Source organism: Larus michahellis, chromosome 8 (genome assembly GCF_964199755.1).
Source record: "Larus michahellis chromosome 8, bLarMic1.1, whole genome shotgun sequence".
NCBI lineage: Eukaryota > Metazoa > Chordata > Aves > Charadriiformes > Laridae > Larus > Larus michahellis.
The window spans coordinates 29553137-29573062 of NC_133903.1; the positions used below are offsets into that span (position 1 = coordinate 29553137).

The window sequence follows — 19926 nt, forward strand, 5'->3', positions numbered from 1 at the left end:
TGTAACTTTAATGTGCAATGACAGCATTGCAACCCAACTGCAAAAAATCAGAGACATCTATATCCACTGTGTTTTTCAGTCTTTCAAAGAAACAGCAAGGAGAAGGTGACATTTTAAAAAAAAGACCCCAGGAAAATTTAACTACTGTGTGGTTATGTATTAAAGACTAATTCCACATCTGACTTCACAAGTCACGGAATGCCATGGTGGACTAAAATAGAGTGAGCTATTTACAAACGCATTTCAGTAACTATGCTGTAAAAGACACCTTTCTCAGAACAGGAAAAGAAGCTTCAATGCTTTTTTTTTTTGAAGCACTGTGAAAAAAAGGAGATATTCTAAACCGCAACAAGCTTCTCTTCAGACACAACAGTGAGGGAGGCAAGTGGATAAACCAGGGTAAGCATCAGGAAGAGGTCTGAGCTCCATGTTCACCCCTGATTTTTAGCTAAGGGCATGAAGCACTCTATAACCAGCACCTCAAGCTGGCAGAGCTGCCAATGGCAGTCGTGGGCCTGGCTGGACCCTCAGAACCCCGCCACTGCTCTCCTCAGCCCCGCAGTTACAGTGATTACCCACCACACAGCCGATTTCACATCTACAGCCAACCCATTTAACTCAGAAGAGTTGCTCTCTAGTAAATTAAGCCTTACGTCACGTAATATAAACAAAAAAGTAATCTAAGCCACAAAGCAGGGCTCAATTAGCTCTCTCAAGACCCTGGATCAGTTCAGAAAAATAAGACCGTTCCACATGCCTGAGCAATGCTCATAATTATTGATTATAAGCACTGTGGAAAAAGCCATACTTGTTCAACAGCCAACATCACACACAAAAAGAGAAATAAAATTAAATTTTGAAACAGTGTTCAAGCAGCTCACATTCAAAGCTAACACAATTCACAAGTTTTGTGTTTTTTTTTAATTTATGTTGAAGACAGTTTGGAACCAGTTGCAGCAGCCCAATTCAATGCAAAAAGACACTGTAAAGAACATTTGTGATTCTTTATATTGCTAAGAACACCTTCCCTTTCTTAACTTAGAAAAGCATCGACTGCTCTGAATGTATCCATACTGCTTTTTCCACAAGTGAAGGTGCTGAAGCAGAGCAGTTTCCAAAAGGCACCTAACAGTTAATAGATGCACTCTTTGAAACTTTACTACCCTGTATAAATACCTTACAAAATTCTCTGTTTCAATCTTTGCTATATTGTCCAACTTAACGAGCTGGCTACATAATTAATGGGTACTCCTGGATTTTCCAGAGGAAACATCTTCTGAATAGTTCTAGTTTACATACAAATTAAGGTTGTACTGGAACACAGTTTTTAAAGGGAAACCACTGACAGGAGAGCAAGTTGTCTGAGGAAGATTAAAAGCAGCCTTAATAACCAGTGGGAGCGAATGAACACGATCCATAAAAGCTCTCAAAATTCCTCAGGCAACTGAGCCAAGTCTTCCCAGATGAATCAAGTGCTTTTCACAGGTATCCAAGAACCATCCAGGTTAAAGAGCAGAGAATCAACTGCGGTCGTTGATTTCTCCTCTACTTCCACCATGCATTTAGCATGTGAAAAAGTTATTATTAGACTGTAATTTCAGAACTCAGATGCTAAAAATACTCTCCTCAATACACTAATTAATATGTTGTTAGAACTAACCTTGAACTGCTCTTCCAGCTTTTCTCGAAGAGGGCTCAGCTTCTCCAAGCTCTTACTCAGGTACACATGGCCATGGAATTTAATAAATGCCTTGATGAAGTCAGACACGCTCCATCGAGTCTTCACCTCATCACGACTACATCCAGAACAGAAATACCAGACTTCAGTCTTTGGAATTAGACACAGCTGCACATAACATTACATACTTTTTCTGTGAAGTTCAAGGAAGGAGGAATGTCCAAGCAAAACTACTTTTCCATGTTGGCACAATACGCTTATTTCCTGCATTCATTGATCACACTCAGGAGCATCCCAGACAGAAACTATTCTTTGTTCCATACATGTGTAAGGGTGCTCTGACTGGACGGAGGTCGAGGAACTTCTGTTTCTACTATCAAATATGAATAACTTTTGGCAAGGGAGGTACATCTGGAAGAAGTCTCCTCCATCTTATCTGAGCAGAAATACATGATGCTTTGTCTTACCTTTCCAGTGCTTTAGAAAGTGCTTTTTGCAAGTTAGTGGAGGCAGCTGGGAAAGGAAACTTCACAGCAATGCTTCTGCAGTAGTAGAAAATTGTGGTCAAGTGGTCTCCTTTGGAGGAAGCTAGAATAGCCAACTGATTATAAGGCTGACCTAAGGGAGAAAAAGACATGTTGTCCAACAAGTTGTCATTTTTGAGTGAGTTTGTTTTTTTAAACACATGCTTTAAAACTGGACAACAAATATGGTGTAAAAAGCTACACACCTGAACTAAAGAAGCTCTTAACTTGGATGAGCAACTTGAAAAACCCCGTTTTAGCTACTGGCATGTGAACAAGCAATAAAAGAAAAAATGCTGCTGATAGGCAAGTTTTCATTCACTGTACTTTACAACATACAAATGTAACTCAGTATAATGCAGTAGTGGTGAAGCTGTGCATTAACTTCTTTTTTTTTTTAAATCTTCACAAAAAGGAGACAAGTGACACAGATCAAGTAAACAGCTATTATCCAAATAATTTACTGAGGCATCACACTTTGTTGCATGGCTGCTTTGGGTATTTTGGGGAGGAAGGTTTATATAAAATCCCAAGTTTCCAACTGCCACACAAGAAAAGCAATACCCCAAATCTTATTTTGGAATTACAAAGCTAAAAGGTATCCCAGACTCACCATTAGAAGGGACAAGCTGAGCTGCATGTCTGTAGTAAGACTCTGCCTGGCTGGTCTGGTTCCTATAGCGAGCTAAGAGAAAAACAAAAAACCCAAGTTGAGACCAAAAAAAAAAAATAATCCTCTTTCCTGCACTTGCCTTAATACAATGCAGTTTACCTGAAGAGCATTTTACTATTACTTTAGAAATAAGCATCAGAACATACCATCACACCAAGCAGCACGAAGATTCAAAACACCAAATTTTAAGGTAGTAGTTGTAGCTCAGATCCTATTGTTACAGCTTACCAGTTCTTATTCAGAGAGATGTGCCAACGCACCACATCCAGACACCTAGAAATATTTTTCGTAATACTTTGCACTATCAGCAACTAGATCTACTTTTAGTTTGTTACAAAAGCAACTGCAGATTCCTGTGAAAACAGAACTTTCTACAACACATAGTTCTACTCTAATCAACAAAGAAATAAACCCGTTGAACTTAATGTAAAAAAACCCCTTTGATTATAAAAGGCTGGATTTCTAACTGTTGTCTTTGTATATAAGATTTAAAAGTAATGTTCTGAAATGGAGAAGTATGCTAGCCTGCTGCAACAAGCTTTTGTAATAGTTACCGTTGCACCATTGGACTGTGCCTACCAGCTGTAACATGGTTAGTATGCTAGAAGACAGATTCTAGCAAATCACTAGAAAGCTAGTGATTAACTGTCTCCATGCGTTAATGTGTAACACACATTATAAAAGTCTAACAACATTGCTTTCCAGGCCTTTTCCCCTGCAGCAACCACCAAACATACAATCAGCTACCAGCTACTAATTTGGAGCATGTTTGGTCTAGCAGTTGCCCAGGGTATGTACAGATCCCTCTTCCTGAAAGGCTGAACACAGGCAGGACTCATCCCACCTCTTTTTCCTTCAGCAACTCACCAATATCTCCAAGGTGGACAAGGCAGTGCTGGCAGATGTAAGAGCAGGAGCTAGATTGCGGCTTCACTATGGCGCTGGTGTGCGTCTGTTTATTGCTAATGATTCCCAGCTGGGAAGACTTTACACGACATGGCAAGTCTACATTAAAAACTGTGCACAATTCCTGTAATAACTGGAAAGACAGGTCTAGTTTAGTAGCAGGTAGAGATAATCACCAGAAAAGTATTGAAACAACAGACAAAAGTAACAGAGCACCACTCAGAGGCACAGATTAGCTGAACATATTTGACGTGAACAAGCCTAGGTGACTGAAAGTGAGACTTTACATCACATTCTCCATACGAAAGTCATTGAGCTCCATGCTGCATTATCCTGCCCAGAACCTCCTTCTGTAAGAAAAGAGCTGGGCATCCCAAATCCGTAAGCAATTCAGTTCCCATGATACTTAAAATACCAAGTATGCATCAGTGGATATTGACTATCAAAGCTCTAAAAATCTTGCTGCCGCCTTTTTTTTTTTTTTCTTCTTTTTTTTTCCACAGGCCACTCTTAAGAGGAACACAGTCTTTTTATACCTAGGTGAAGTCACAGCATTCTCTGAAAGGAAGAGAAAGGAATGCCACTCCTCTGAAGCAGCAGCTTGTTCCAATGTTAAGAAACAGCACAACCCTCTCAAACTTCAGAGAGAAGCCTGGACAAAACCCAGTCTGTACGCAACACAAGGCAATCGTGCCTAACAGTTCAGTGGCTGAGTTGTCAGTAAATATTTGTGCTAAGCTAACAGACTTTCAAAGAAAAAGGCATCAGCTGCTTGATCAAATATCTCGAAAGCTGATCCAAGGAAAACCTGAACTTTGCCATTCTAATCAGTGCTTTTGAAGTTTTTCCTTATGGAGTCCAGGAAATACTCTGGGAAGCAACAGTCACCACGTAGCAATGAAAAGTGTTTATTTTACTGTGTTACAGGGTTAAACACCCAGTAAGAATTGACAGACTTTCTCCCAGCTGGGAACACACTCAGTCTCCAAATAAAACAGACCTGCAGCAGGGTTCCACTTTCAGATAAAAGCATATAGAAAGCCCAGGGCTGACAGACACGCACTTTGTCAACAGCTAAACATGCAATGTGGTGCTTTTGCTTGCTGCAGGAAAAGGTTTGTGTTACACCTCCCTCCCCTTTTGCTCTGCCTTTTATACAGCAGATAAAAATCCCCAAACAAGAGGAATCTCACTGATGAAAGCCAGATAAAAGTGAGAATCCTGACGTCTTCCAACATGCTCGAATTAGGAGAATTCGTGCTCTCTTTAAAGATGTCATTTACACAGGCCTCACAGTTGGAGAGCAGGTATCTTGACTGAGCAAAATCTTTAGACTAAAAATGGGACAATTAACATCTCAGCAGACAGAGGAAGATGACCCAGTCTGCGATGTCATACACAGGAGCAGCACAATTCCCTGATACACCCCAGGGAAGAACAAGGCTTTTGCAAGACAAACCATATAGGTTGTAGGAAACCCTTGGCAACCACACCACAGCCCGTCAAACCAGCTGCTTCAAATAAGAAGCTTGCAAAAAAAAAAAAGGCACAAGGGGAAAAAAAAGTAAAATCAGAGATTCAGGGAAAAAACGTGGGGTTGCCTTGTAGATATTCAGACTCAAACTAGGAACTGACACAGTAAGACTGCCCTACTGTGTGCGTTGGAACCTGAAGATGTGCAAACCAGCTGATAGAAAGTTTTGTCAGACCAGTACTCGAGACAGCCAATTCATCAGCGATAATGTTGCTGCAGCACACACCAAACGAGGCAAAACAAGGAGAGAAAGCCAAGTTAACTTTATTGAGGCCTTTATCACACACCAGCTCTTATCTTCCATAATCTACAAGCTGAAATCTAACATTGGAAAGAGTATGGGCAAAAAAGAGGCAGTAAGGAATAAAAACATGAACAGGAATCGCACCCCTTTTGCAAGTAACTAAAAATTTCACAAGAGATACTTAGTAGTTTAAGAGAAAAGCTCCTGTAACTGAAGTTGGCAATTTTAAATAACTGTTGACAAAAATAATTGAATTAAGACTAAAGATGTGCTTGTAAGCCTGGGAGTCTTGATTAAAAAAAAAAACCAGCACGACATTATAACTTGTAAATGCTACATAATACTCTTGGGGACAACTACCCTACTTAAACACACAGCTATGGTGGGCACTAACTTAGGTATTATGCAGAAAAAAAGCTGTATTCAAATACATATGCAGTATGTACATAGACACTTCTTGGAAAACATTACTTCAATATTCACCATCAGCGTTAAGAGTTGCAAGGAAGGGACACAGAACAAAGCACAAAATATTAAGGCATCACAAATATATCACAGCCAACGTATTTTTTGCAACTCACCTGTGTGTAGAAGCCACTAGCTGCCTCTAAGAACAGAGAAAGGTTCGCCTGAACTTCGCTCCGATTTGGATTTGCTCTATTTTTCGCCTGACCCTGTAGCGTCGTGATCTGATTTTTAAAGGCATGATTCCAACTGAAAACAAAGTAAGGGTTTTCCTTTTTTTACTCTGGAAGTGTCAATGCAGACAGCATAAGCAACAGGAAAGAACTGTTCCATTAGATAATATCAGACATGAAAATGGAGTATATTAAAATTCAGGCAACGTTTAGATTACAAATAACGTGAAACACAGAAGAATTACCCACCTCTCATAACTACAGAAACCAATCCTGATACTGCATAGCTAACACTGTGTAACAGCATTAATACTTGCTTGTAATTGCTTTGGTTTAGGCAGCATAGAGCTCTCTTCTGAAGACAGGATGTGGGGTATAGGTATTTCAGTTAAAAATCATTCAGCATCTGGAGGCATGAACAGAACAACTCCACCAGCCTACTCATCCTGCTTCCCTCAGAGTGCTGGAAGAACCACATGCTTCTCCTCACTAAACCTGTTATAACCCACGTCTGCATCTTAAATAACAGGGAATGGACTCGGGGCAGGAAGAAAACCCAGCAGGATCTTCCCCTGATACCAGGGTGCTCAGGGCACATTAAGGAAAGTTCTCTCCTGATACTCCTCCCTCTGCCCAGCCCTGCCTCAGAGGGCTTGAAGTGAGGGTCTTTGGCAGCTACTCAACTCCAGTTACACCTTGCTCAAAGCTCCAGGTGATTACATCAGACAAATTTCCTCCTGTCTGGAAACTGTAAGCTTCAGCCCTTGCATGACAGCACAGATGATTCTCTCCCTTCCATCTGGCTCACCAAAACCCACTCCCGCATGACATGGCTGCTGCGAATTGCCAGAGGTAAAATACTAACCTATTGAACGCTCTTCATCGACTCTGCAGTGCTTTCTCATGTTTCACCCACAGCATAGCTTTCATTTTAAAGGAAATACAACAACAATTTCATACAATACAATTGCTTTTCTGGAAGTCTCAGGGTTTCCTGCTCATCAGCCCAGATTACATATATACATACAAATTTACTGAGATACTTACAGGTCCTGCTCCACTTTTTTATCTAAAGCATATTCCAAATCGGTCACTAGCATTTTCTGATATAAGTCCTGTAGAGCCTGTCTGGATGTCCAGACTTCTGCTGGACCCAGCTTCGAATCTGGGCAACAAAAGAAAAAACAAAGACACAACAGTTTTTGTAATACTCAAACTCATGGAGTTATTCCAACTGATTTTCCACTCACCTACCAAAGGACAGAACATAGCACAGTGTAAGACATCCAATGCCAAATACCCGCTTTTATCACAGATTCATCAGAACACCGAAATACAAGAACTACAGAGGGACCAGGGATTAACTGATCAGCCTCCTACAATACCAGAACTAAACATGAGCCAAGTCAGCAGCTGGCAAGTTAAAAAAACCCAAAACCAAAACAGACAGAAGGAGGTGATTCTCCATAAGTCATTAAGCTACAGAACTCCTTGCCACTGGATGATTTAGAAAAATTTTCAGCAGAGCCTGAAAAAATTAGCAGAAATCCGTTGGGGAATGCTAAATAGGACAGTCCCTGGAGCCAACACAGTTGGTATTTAGGAGAACATTGTGGGCAAGTACTATTGCATGCTTGCCATTTTCTAGCTCTTTGGTAGCCATCTGCTTTCCATCACCGAGGCCGAAGGCAAACACTGCTCCCTGCTATCTCAAGCTGCAGAGTCCAACTTCCCATGCCTTGTAAAGTCACCTGAGGCGGGGCTGTGGGAGCACAAGGGATGGGCCTCACCCCAGGGAAACCATTCTGCTGATGGCATAGACACTCCTGCTGGATCAGATGGATCCAGGCAGTTCCAATGTTCCTACAGGGACCACACCAACTGCTACGGGTACTACACCAAGGTGGTAAGCAAGGCTGAGCGTAGGTTCATTATGTAAACTGCTTGTACTGCAGGGTCAACACATTAATATAAAGCATTTCCATTAACACACCCAGCTTAAAACTTCGCTTGTAGCATTTTATAGCATCTACAGGCTGCAATTTCATAACACATGCTGTAGCGTTCAGATCAACATTTCCATCAGCCAGGTTTCTCAAAAACCATCCAGATCCTTGCTAACCCCTAGTACAGCCGTTCCTGTGGTATTCTGGGCAGGAGTCTCTTTCTTATCCCCAAAAGGAGAACTCAATGGGAGAGGAGTAGGGGCATGACCTCCATCTCCAAATGCTTTCAAACACCCAAAGTCAACTTTAAAAATACATGTATTTTTAGAAACAGGAGAGAGGGGCACAGCAGTTAAAATGCTATGTATTTATATAGAGAGGGCAAACCTTTAACATAATGTCACACACTTTCCAGAGAATTCTTAGGAACAATAAGCACAAAGAACACAAAAGGAAAACAAAACCAGGAATAAAGTATTAGCAGCTAGATCAACTGTATAATAAAGGTAATTACCTGTCATGTCAGCCTTCAGGACTTCTGCCTGCCTGTAAGAAAGCAATAAAACAATGAATTAGAAACAGACTGATCAAAATAATTGAATTATGCTAAAGCACATTCATGCAACCGTGAGAAAGTGGGGCCAGCTCCAGAGGCTGCCTACAGCCTCCACTGCTGTAGTTTACTCCATGCAGTATGGATTTGAACTACTGTTGTTGAACAGTACGATTTCTTCTAATTCATACCATAATAAAAGCCAACTGTTTACTTCTCCCTGCTTAGCTTAAGTCTCCCTCAGAAGAAATACAAACTAAAAATGCTTACACTCCATTTAAAGCTCCACCTGGCAGCAGCGTCCTGCCAACATTAGTGAAATCTGCTTACCTGTAACTGGGACATTAAGTTGTCACACGTGAAATGCAGTAGCCACCACAGTCAGAGCAAAGCACACTCCCACGGGTACCTGTCAGCACATTGCTACAGCCCTCCTGCCCCTCCATGCTGCACTAGCTTTCCTTCAGGAGAGGCAATAAAAAGACCATGGATTCCACAATTACCTCTCTTCCTTGAGCTGCCTCCCTGAAGTCACGATTTGATCAGGTTTTCAAGAAAAAAACCCAACATACAGAACACACAGAATGAATGGCAACTACAGGCGACCACTGCCTCGCTGAACATCCTCTGCAAACCCCCTCTGCTGCTGGAGGCTGGCAAATCGTTTCTCAAACAGAGGACACAGCCCTCCATAAATAAATATTTACGAATGGCCATCAATGGTTGGACAGAACAGGCAATCGAGATGCTACGGTTAAGCACGGTGTCAGCAGTACATACTACTTCAGGAGGCAGCGCAGCCGGCCTGTCTGACCGACACAAACTTCCCACAAGGCAGGCAGAGGCAGGGCTGCCTGGTTTGGCCGGATTTTGGCAGAACACATCCCTTTGCTTTTGCTACACTCAAATGCTTACATTTATTTGCAAAGAGTGCAAGCTTTCCATACCAGATGTGGAATCCTCCTAGCATAAAAAAATATCCACTTCACCTGCTTCCCTCAGCAAAAAAATTAGATGGAAGTTGCATTGTGACTAACATGAAAGTCAGATGCCAGCTTGGAAAAGAATGGAGAGCCAGGAGAAAGCACCACCTAAACCCCAAAGAGGCTTCAGGAACAAGCATATATCCTCTCTTGCCAACGTGAAGTTTTTCAAGTTGTTCTGGGTTCTACCTACTGGCCACAAATTACAGGGAAGATTTTTGAGATCCACATCAGGATTAAAAAAAATATCATAATGGTGCCAATGCTTCACTACTAAGATATATATTCTAAGTCCCTTCACAAAGTTTCTACTTATTAAATGCAAGAACTATCTATAGCAACTCACCATAGCCACCACAGTGTACCATCCAAGAAGCAACGGGATGCTGCAAGGGCTTTAATTAAGTTAAGAATATCTTAACTGGTGCCAGAGGTAAATCTGTACATTCCTCACCCGCTTCACAAATTTAATCTATTTAAGATAAATTCTTTTAGTTCATTTCTTTCAAGAAGGCATTAAAAATATTTTTTCAGCTCCTAACAACAGGGAACACTTGAAGAGATAATCTATTATTACTGACAGACAAGGAAGTAAAATTTTAGATATTGTGTCATGAGAAAGCTGAAAGGCCACGAAACATTTCTGCCTCGTCCACACGAATGGCATCCAGCCAGCATTGCCACAGCCAGCAGGATGGGAAAGAGCCCATCTTTTCTCCCAGGCAGCTAAGAGCTGAGGAAGGACAGCAATAGGCCCTGAGTGCTGTGCCCCGGAGCCTCTGCGATGCTGACCTGCAAGTCTAGTCGAGCACAAAGCTGAGCCAATTCTGTGATGCTGAGACTTGGCAGCTAGAGATGCCGCTGCTCAGAAGGAAAAGCTGACTTGCTCAGGTGCTGAAGTCTCTCTTTTTTGAAGAGCCAGCTCGTACTTTAAACACCTGCCAGTTGTGCAAACTTTTTCTTTAAGCTGAGAAGACAATCCGTGTTGCCAAAGCCACGAATCCTACTGAGAGGCTCAGCCCGAGCGGGACACGCAGTACTGCTCCAGCAAACGTGAGCCCAAAGTTCTCCTCCAGGCATAAAGGCTCTGCCCTTTAAAAGCCAAGAACTGCTCCTCTGAAAATTACTTGTGCAGAACTAACTTCCTCTATGTTAAGTGTTAATCTTTAAAGGGGAAATACAAATTGCACCACTGTAAGGGCTTTTCTTTTCATAAAGTTTTGCCTAGCTGTTGCCTGGAGAATTTAGATGAAGAGAACCTTAACCTCAACTACATAGTGCAACTGCTGACAGATGCACAGCCCTAACAATATGGCTAGACCTGAACTTTTACCCAAAAGCTTTTTTTTAAACACCTTTTTGGGAAGACGATACTCATGGTCTTACAAAATGAGGACATTTAGCACCGATCTCTTCACTAGCCGTAAAGCAAACTGCCTTTTATATTTCATAAGCTTGCAAAAAGCTACACTAAAGGGATTATCACTATCATTTTAAATAAAATTTATAGAACTTATCTCTACTTCCTAGAGGCCAAAGGAATTAGTAAAGTAGATCTAACATTAGCGTGCTCTCTTTCTCATTTCCACCCAAAACCAACTTCTATTTTAAACAGCTGCATCTTCTGTGGCTGAGCCCAGATAAGAGGGCAGCCTGGGTACCAAACTTGTTCTGTATCAGTGGCAAAATATCAGCATCTCAAGAGAAAAGATGCATTGCCTGTTCCTTTTACAGACCTCACCAAAGAGCACTGCTGGTGCTCAGAGACTCCTAGTGGGCACAAATCAGAGCTCACTGATAACAGCAAGAGTTTCTGACAGTGCAAATGGCTCCTCATGTTGTCAAGCATCTTTTAGAGCATCCATATATTTTCTTGCACCGTCTCTTATTGAATTTGCATTCGAATGACTCATTCTGGTGCAAATACACGATGCCTGCCAGCAAACTTGGTACAACCTGCTTACACATTTTATTTCAAGAATGTTCTCAAGTACCTCCTTGCCCAGCTGGACTCAGCAGTTCAGTCTTCAAGGCAAGTTTCCCCAAGTTTGTTGGTCCAAAGCCAAAGAAGCACAAACCATAGTTCAAAAAATTATATATCAAGCATTCCATTAGATGACACATCATCTTGATATATTGTGATAGCTACTCTTTATAACTTCCTAACCAAATATAAGTTCAGCCCCATGCTTTAGTTGAACTTGAAACTCACATACAAAAGCCTTCCACTCAATTCAGTAAAACAGTTTGACAGCTAAAGGAATTTTCATTTTATTCAAATATTTGAAAAGCTTCAAAACTTTACTTTAAAACACAGTAGTCAGGAATTTCTTTTGAAGTTCTGAAGGCATAACATATATTAAAATTTAAGTTTCCACAGATGGCAAAGGCAACTTTTCTTCTCTTAAGAACCCGGTAGTACATAAAGTCCTGTTTTGCTGTAACTCGGGAACTCAGACACCACGTTTTGCCTGTAATGAACCACCAGATTTTGCAAAGGAAGACAAGACAGACACATTTTGGTTTTCCATTCTCAAGTGTATACAATTCTTAATAATTAAGTTTTCCCTAAGCAGAAAATGAGTTGTTCCCCTTAAGCTGGTAAACACTACAGAAAGGAAACCCCACAAATAGAGGGATGTCTCTCCCATACACATTTTCAAGGGTTTAAACCATCACATTGAATAGATGAAAGGTACATCGAAAGATCATGTGGTCCCACTTACACTTTTACACTAGGACAAGTTTGCTTAATTTGGTCTTAAAACCCTGTAAGAAAAGATCATACAGCCTCCCTGGTTAACTATTCTATTGTTCAGTGATAATCCAAGAGTTCTTTCTGAAATGCCAACCTAAAATCCCTCTGCAGCAAACCAAGTCCTCCCCACAGCACCCCAGCAGCCACGCAGAGGTACTGGTCACTGCCTCCATACAACAGCCACTTGGAAAACAAAAGACTTAAATGCATCTGTTCTCTCTTGTAGGCTAAAAATGTCGGCCTTCATAAATAAAGTTTTCTAAACCTCTTATTGCCACCTGACTTCGAACTTCATTTGTGTATCACTAAACAAATGGATCTATGTTACTGTTGCCCCCAAAACAGGTCATCTCTGTTTCAATATATATTCTTCAGTTCTGTTATAACTCAAAGCACACACAATAACAAATTTTCAGTTCTGCATACACCATGCTGCCTCTGTGAGAGGGCAATTTAAGTTCTACGGAAGCACAGTTTTGCTAACAAGCTTCATTATCAAGCACAGAAAAGTAAGTAAAATTAAGCCCAAGTTTTCAAAGCAGCAGTCTTGTGTTACCCAGCTAACACCCGCTATTTCTGAAAGTCCGACAGGTCAAAGTTAAGTTTCACTTACACCACACTCCTCCTCTCATTTGCACAGCGAGGATGAGCCAGGCATGATCTGCTATGGCACGACAAGTTCTACAAAAAACATGGAAAACCCCCAGCCTCACAAAAAAACCCACCACTGAACACAACACACTGCTTTTCACCATGTCTAAAGGGGAACTCCACTCGGTTTTCCCCTGGCAGCCCTGAAGCATCAGCAGCTGTATCAGTTCCCTTATCCAATCTCAGTAACACAAACCCCCTGATAAGGAATTGAGGATTTACAGTACTAAAATGGGTAATGAGTCCAGGCATCTGGGCTTATAAAAGCAAACACAATCCAATCACTTGTTCTGTGAATACAAACTAAAAGCCAAATTAAATTTCACTCCAAGCAGGAATTTATATTCCTGCACTTCTCTTCCCTGGAGGTATGCGCAGAAATTGTACCACAACGAAAAGTGCCGGCAGCCTAGCGAGCCTTCGCTGGAGGGGACTGCTCATTAAGGGCACTGCCACAAAGTTTTCCTTCCTCTGAAAGGGACTAAGAAGATACAGAACGTATATAGAATAAATGTAGGAAAACTTTCAGTTTGGGAAGGGAAGGTAATTCTTCTATGCTAGCACACTAAAAAGAAAGCCAAATACACTTAACACTGAAAACAAATTATTATTCTTTTTTAATCATTCCAATACGTGGCAAGGCTCACACCGAGAAGGAACTCCAAAACAACACCCAGCAACTACTACTTTAGATTTTCCTCAAAATAATAGTTGACTTCAACAAAAATTTATAGTGGCTTAATACCTCAGTGGGGTTTTGTTTGTTTGCTTATATTTAAGTACACCCATGCTGATTCAGGGCAGGGGAGAGCAGTAGAAAACACTAACAGCTCAGGTACTGCCTATTCTACAGCAGATTTAGGGGACAGCTGGCTTGCTCAGAAGGCCCTAAACACTGTACCCAAGACAGCATTCACATCCAAGTTCAGTGCTGAGCAAAAATTACTGTCTGATATAAGTGGTTGACAGTATCGCGGAAATAACCATTCTTCCTTCCATTCCTTCCTTGCTAAAATATATAGCTTTATTAGCAGCTTTTAGAGACTCGCTGGGCACTAATCCTTTACAGTCAGTACACTTTGCTAAAGGCTGGATTTTGAAAAATATAGAAATAACTCTGACTTCCCTGAACTAGTCTGTAGACAGCAACTGTATCTCTAACTACAACGTGTCCAAGGGAAATATTTTTATAGCAACCTTCGGATTGTGAACAAACCTAGATTTTTATAGCTGAACAAGAGTAGCAGGGAACTTGTGGATAAACTTCATTCTTTGATATTTCCTTCACCTATTAATTCAACATCACCTAAATACCAGAGGCTCGAGACAGCAGCTCCAGTTAACAGCCTGACACACCTTTTACCAAAAGGGCAACAGGATGGAGTCAGGATTTTGCTGTGGTAGAGGCAGTCCGATACAGATTTCACTTATTTGCTTCTAGACTTTACCTACACACTTATGCATCAGATACATGCTGTTTAACAACTTTTTTCAAGCAGCTTTATCTTTATTGAACAAGTTCTAAATGTTCCAAACTTGCAAGTGTTGCTGTCTAATTTAACTGACCGTAGTTTTCACGAAGTGCTGGAATCACTTCCTTTGGGAGCAGGCAGGTTTCGGTGATGTCAGCTCTTGCTGACATAGCAAGAGATCTTCAGGCTGTGAGTCATCAAGTTAAATGCTCCATGTGCCTTTTCCACTGAAAGGACAGTCTTCACAGATATGGTAATGGAAAACACCTTCAACAGTACCACCTTATTGCCAATTTTATGGGCTAACCAGTTTAAAGCTTATTATTCCTGTTACAGGCAGCTGAAGCCAGGGTACAGCTAATTTCTTTGACCAGTGGCTTTCTCAGGCTATAGCCGTAGATCAAAGCCATACAAACAATTAATTCAGCATCAGTGTAATTGTGCAAGTAAAAAAAACACCTCTGCAAGCAGATGCTAAAGCAAGGCAAGCACCACCTGAATCCAAACCCTCTCCACAGGGAATTCCCCTCTCTTGCCTTCTTGTTCCCACATCAGCTGAGAGGGCTGGTAAGAAATGGGGACACAGCAAGTCATAATAATCATCCTCAAAAAGCAACCACCAAAAGCAACTCTCTCCAAGCTTGATCAGAACTGACTATCATTCTCCCTGGGTAAAAGCACCCTCATAGTCAGTTTCATTCAAACTCACTTTTTTCCCCTCCAGTTTCATGTTAGTCAGTTCCTTTGTATCAAGATTTGAAAAAGATGTGCCCAACAGGTAAAAGCTACACTACGGGAAGTTGATATGTGCTTACTCTCCAATTTAATCTACAGGGAGGGAAATACAAGTCTCCTGCCCTGCTAAGGTTTCTAGCGTTCCGCCACCTCCACCGAAATCCGCACTCCCTCCCGTTACAGCCTAGAGTTGCATCACACACAGGAGCAAGCCTGAGCCTTGTCAGAGGAGCAGTGTTGCAAATGTCAGTCAAATGCCTCAGAAATGGGATCTGGTCCATAGGCAGCCATTCAGGATTAGCAATATGACTGTGTCTGTTCTAAAATTTAAGTCAGGAGAGTAACCAGCAAACTAAATACCCAACAATCTGCATTTTTCAATTAAAACAAAAATAGCTTGGAATAAACTTACATTACTAAGACTATCTCAGGAAAGCTCAGCTACCTTTTTCCATAGTCGTTGGGTTGTAAAGATGTTTTTAAAATACTGACTATGCTGTTCTTTAACTTTCCAGCTTGACCCACTACTTATCTGGAATTTTATTGGCGCCATAAGGGAGAAAACTAACCTCTATATGGATGTCGCCCATGAAAGATAAGTGCAAGTACTCCAGTCACTTTTACTTTGTTTACCTTCCAGGAGCTGACAACGTAGCTGTGCAGGTAACCCTGACAGTGTTTTCAGTATAGAAAAATAAAGACCAAATTACCAAAGGATTAAAAACAATTTAATAACTATAAAAAGGCCCACTCAGGAAAGAACAAATCTATACTTAATATGTGTGTCACTTCAAGACACGGATATCTTTTCATATACTAAGGAATACCTTTAAAGATCACGGAGTAGATCATCCTGGAAACTACGCTAAGGCATGTGGAAAATAAGGAAGTGATGACAGCCAACATGGTTTCACTAAAGGCAAATTGCGCCTGACAAATTTGGTGGCCTTCTACAATGGTGTTACACTGTTGGTTGATAAGGGAAAAGCAACTGACATCATCTACCTGCACTTGTGTAAGGCATTAGACACTGTCCCACACAACATCCTTGTCTCTAAATTGGAGAGACATGGATTTGATGGATGGACACTCAGTGGATAAGGAACTGGCTGGATGGTCAAACTCAAAGGGTTGCAGTCAATGGATCAATGTCCACTCGCCCCGTCACCAGTGGCGTTCCTCAGGGGTTGGTACTGGGACTGGTGTTGTTTAACATCTTTGTCAGCGACATGGACAGTGGGATTTAGTGCTCCCTCAGCAAGTTTGCTGACAACACCAAGCTGTGTGGCACAGTCGACATGCTGGAGGGAAGGGATGCCATCCAGAGGGACCTGGACAGGCTGGAGAGGTGGACTTGTGCGAACCTCATGAAATTCAACTAGGCTGAGTGCAAGGTCCTGCACCTGGGTCATGGCAACCCCAGGCACAAATCCAGGTTGGGTGGAGAAGGGATGGAGAGCGGCCCTGAGGAGAAGGAGTTGGGGGTGCTGGTGGACGAGAAGCTCAACATGAGCTGGCAATGTGCGCTGGCAGCCCAAAAAGCCAACCACATCCTGGGCTGCATCAAAAGAAGCATGGCCAGCAGGGCGAGGGAGGGGATTCTGCCCCTCTGCTCCGCTCTGGTGAGACCCCACCTGGAGTGCTGCATCCAGCTCTGGGGCCCTCAACATCAGAAGGACACGGATCCGTTGGAGCAGGCACAGAGGAGAGCCACAAAGATGATCAGCGGGCTGGAGCCCCTCTGCTGTGAGGACAGGCTGAGAGAGTTGGGGTTCTTCAGCCTGGAGAAGAGAAGGCTCCGGGGAGACCTTATGCGGCCTTCTAGTCCCTAAAGGGGGCCTACAGGAAAGATGGGAAGTATAGTGATAGGATGAAGGGTAATGGTTTTAAAATAAAAGAGGGCAGATTTAGATTAGATATTAGGAAGAAGATTTTTCACTATGAGGGTGGCAAGACACTGGCCCAGGCTGCTCACAGAAGCTGTGGATGCCTCATCCCAGGAGGTGTTCAAGGCCAGGTTGGATGGGGCTTTGAGCAGCCTGGTCTGGTGGGATGTGTCCCTGCCCCAGTGCAGTGCATGGAACTAGATGATCTTTAAGGACCCTTCCAACTCCAACCATTCTATGAAATTACATTTTCTAATAGGAAACACAGTCAACAAATGAATACACTTATGGAATACTGTTTCCTTATCAGCATCCATACAGTAACACATTTACTGCATTGGCTGACAACATGTCAGCTTTGCAGCTGACTTGAGAACAAGTCAAAGGCAAAAGGTTTAAGATGGAATACATAATCTGTGTATCTCCTTAATCCTTATAGTACACATTGGACAAGCTAGTTTTCAAATCTAAAGCAATCTAAAGGTGTGATGGCTCAAAAACTTCAAGACTGCCTTCCAATCCCTTCAACCACTGACAGCCACTCCCTTAGAAAGAGAAAGTTCTCAGAGAGAAAAGTCCTAAAAGCTCTGCTCACTCACTACCCACAACGAGGAACTTTTGGTAAGCACGCAGAAGGGTTATACTTATGACTACAGTGCTAAGTGAGATACAAGAGGACTGCAGCTGAACTACCTTATTTTCTGTGGTAATCCCCACAATGTTTTGAGACTGAACAAGGAAAAACAAAAGAATTACTTTCTGGACAACAAAAAAACCCAAACAAGAACCCCCAACAAGTTATGCCCTTGTAATATTACTATCTTTTGCTCTTTCAAATCCACCCTGATTAGCATGCACTCAATATCAGGTTTCAGTTGCGACAAATATACAGTAAACTAGTGCTCATTTGCTATATTACAGTTCCTGACTTGGTAAAATCTTCACTTGTGTTAAGGGACGGAAACTGCAGACAACAGATGTTAAAATAAGTGAACACTATTTAACCTCTTTTAACAGCTTTTGCATTATGAAAACCATGTCCAGAATTATGGAAAATGCAGAAATGTGAGCATCGAGATCAGCTTCAGATGAATATCATCAAATCAGTTTCAGGAAGTTACGCTATTTAAGCCAGCCTTGCAGAAGCCAGATCAGCTAAGGTCAGGTAGCAGATGCCAACCCTCCCTGGACACTGTATGAGATCTTCCAGGCAAGCATATAGCATTCAATCAAAGGCTGGTAATTACACAGTCAGTTCAGTGCCACCATCTTACAACAGGGGATAAAACCTGCCCTCTCGCCTGCCTGTGGAGCTGGAGAGCATAGCGCCTGCAGGTAGCAGCTAGTTACAAAGGCGACATATGTTTCCCCCAGAAAGTCCACCCCACTTTGCATGAAAAGGGCAACGTTTGCAACCCTCCACCTCCTTACTTTTAGCTCTAGCAATTTCCTGCTGCCTCTACCTTCCTCTATTAGCTCTGGATAAAAAGCAGAGATATCTTGCTGATTTTCAATGTTTTCCTCTCAATCCCAGACTCTGAAATTATCCCTTCCCCAGTGGCAACGCTGATCCTTATGCTCAGTAACGCTGAGAACAACTCAAATTGACACAGGAGGTTATTACCATTAAAGAGGAGTCAGATATTGGGAATTCAAGATACTGTCTTCCTTGCTAAGCAGCAGATGGAGAAAGAGCAAAAACATTAGATGTCACTGTCAGAGATAGCAAAAATAAAGCATGAGTAACCCCTCATCCTGTGCTTGTAGTAAGTTAACTACGATAGATATGGTGGAGTTCAGCATTCTGAACATGTGTTCGTCATGCAATACTGAGATCTATGCCAGATAGACAAAACCTTCAAAAGCATAAGGCCTAAAGCAAAATTATTGATATTTAAATTATTCATTGCAGTCCTTTAGCAATTGTATGAAGCTGGTTTTTGTCCAACAGCACTCATTTTATAAACTCACAATTATGTAAAGATCACACAAAGCACCTATCTATGCTCAAGTGTGACATACCCAGAAGTTTTAAAATACCTTTTCATAATCAAGAAACTTTTCAGTGCGAAAGGACACTGCACAGTTTAGACAAGGTATGACAAACAACACTCAGATTACAGCCAAGTATGGTCCTAATTGCAAGCTGCATCTTAGAAATTATTTTCAATTCTCCATCTTGAAACTAAATGAAAGCCACACTCTGACAGCACAGCAATGGCATGAAGGCTGAACGCCTGTCAGGGAGAATTATATCATCCATTTACAATAATTAAATGGGTACTCAGTACATTATTGCCAATAGTTTACAGGAGTCTCATTAGCTGTTCCCCGTTCTCTATCAGCCAACACTGTTCTGAAACATACTTTTCACCTAGAGAATATCTGAAGAATTACCTTCCCAAAAAAAGTATAGAAATAAGAAAGGACAAGGGGCAGAATCCTCTACCACCACAGGTTTGATGCAGCTCTACCAAATACAGTAATTGATAATAAAAAAAACCCCACAATCATTAAATTCTCACCTCAAAGCACTCAACCAACACTATTTACTACATATTTCAGCAAAAGCATAAACATGATAAGGTACCAAGAACACCCATTTGAGCTGCATGGAGCTACATGAAGGAGTTTGTTATTGAACCTCAAATTTGACTTCTGGTTTATCAATGCACGGCTCTCCCGTAGTCCTCTGCTCCTGCTTCTCCTCAGTTCAGCAGTGGCTCATCCTGATGGTATGTCCAC

At 41.7% G+C, this 19926-nt stretch overlaps 1 protein-coding gene across 5 annotated transcripts in view; it reads right to left on the reverse strand.

Moving 5' to 3' along the window:
* SMG7 (SMG7 nonsense mediated mRNA decay factor) overlaps positions 1–19926 on the reverse strand; it is a 54290-nt gene that overhangs the window by 22160 nt on the left and 12204 nt on the right. For all 5 annotated transcript variants that reach the window (XM_074597016.1, XM_074597013.1, XM_074597014.1 and 2 more), the window contains exons 2-8: positions 8658–8689; positions 7245–7362; positions 6141–6273; positions 3743–3914; positions 2816–2887; positions 2146–2296; positions 1661–1796 (exon numbers count right to left, since the gene is read on the reverse strand). In XM_074597016.1, coding sequence (XP_074453117.1) covers positions 1661–1796; positions 2146–2296; positions 2816–2887; positions 3743–3914; positions 6141–6273; positions 7245–7362; positions 8658–8689 — 814 coding nt within the window. The remainder of the gene's footprint in view (positions 1–1660; positions 1797–2145; positions 2297–2815; positions 2888–3742; positions 3915–6140; positions 6274–7244; positions 7363–8657; positions 8690–19926) is intronic.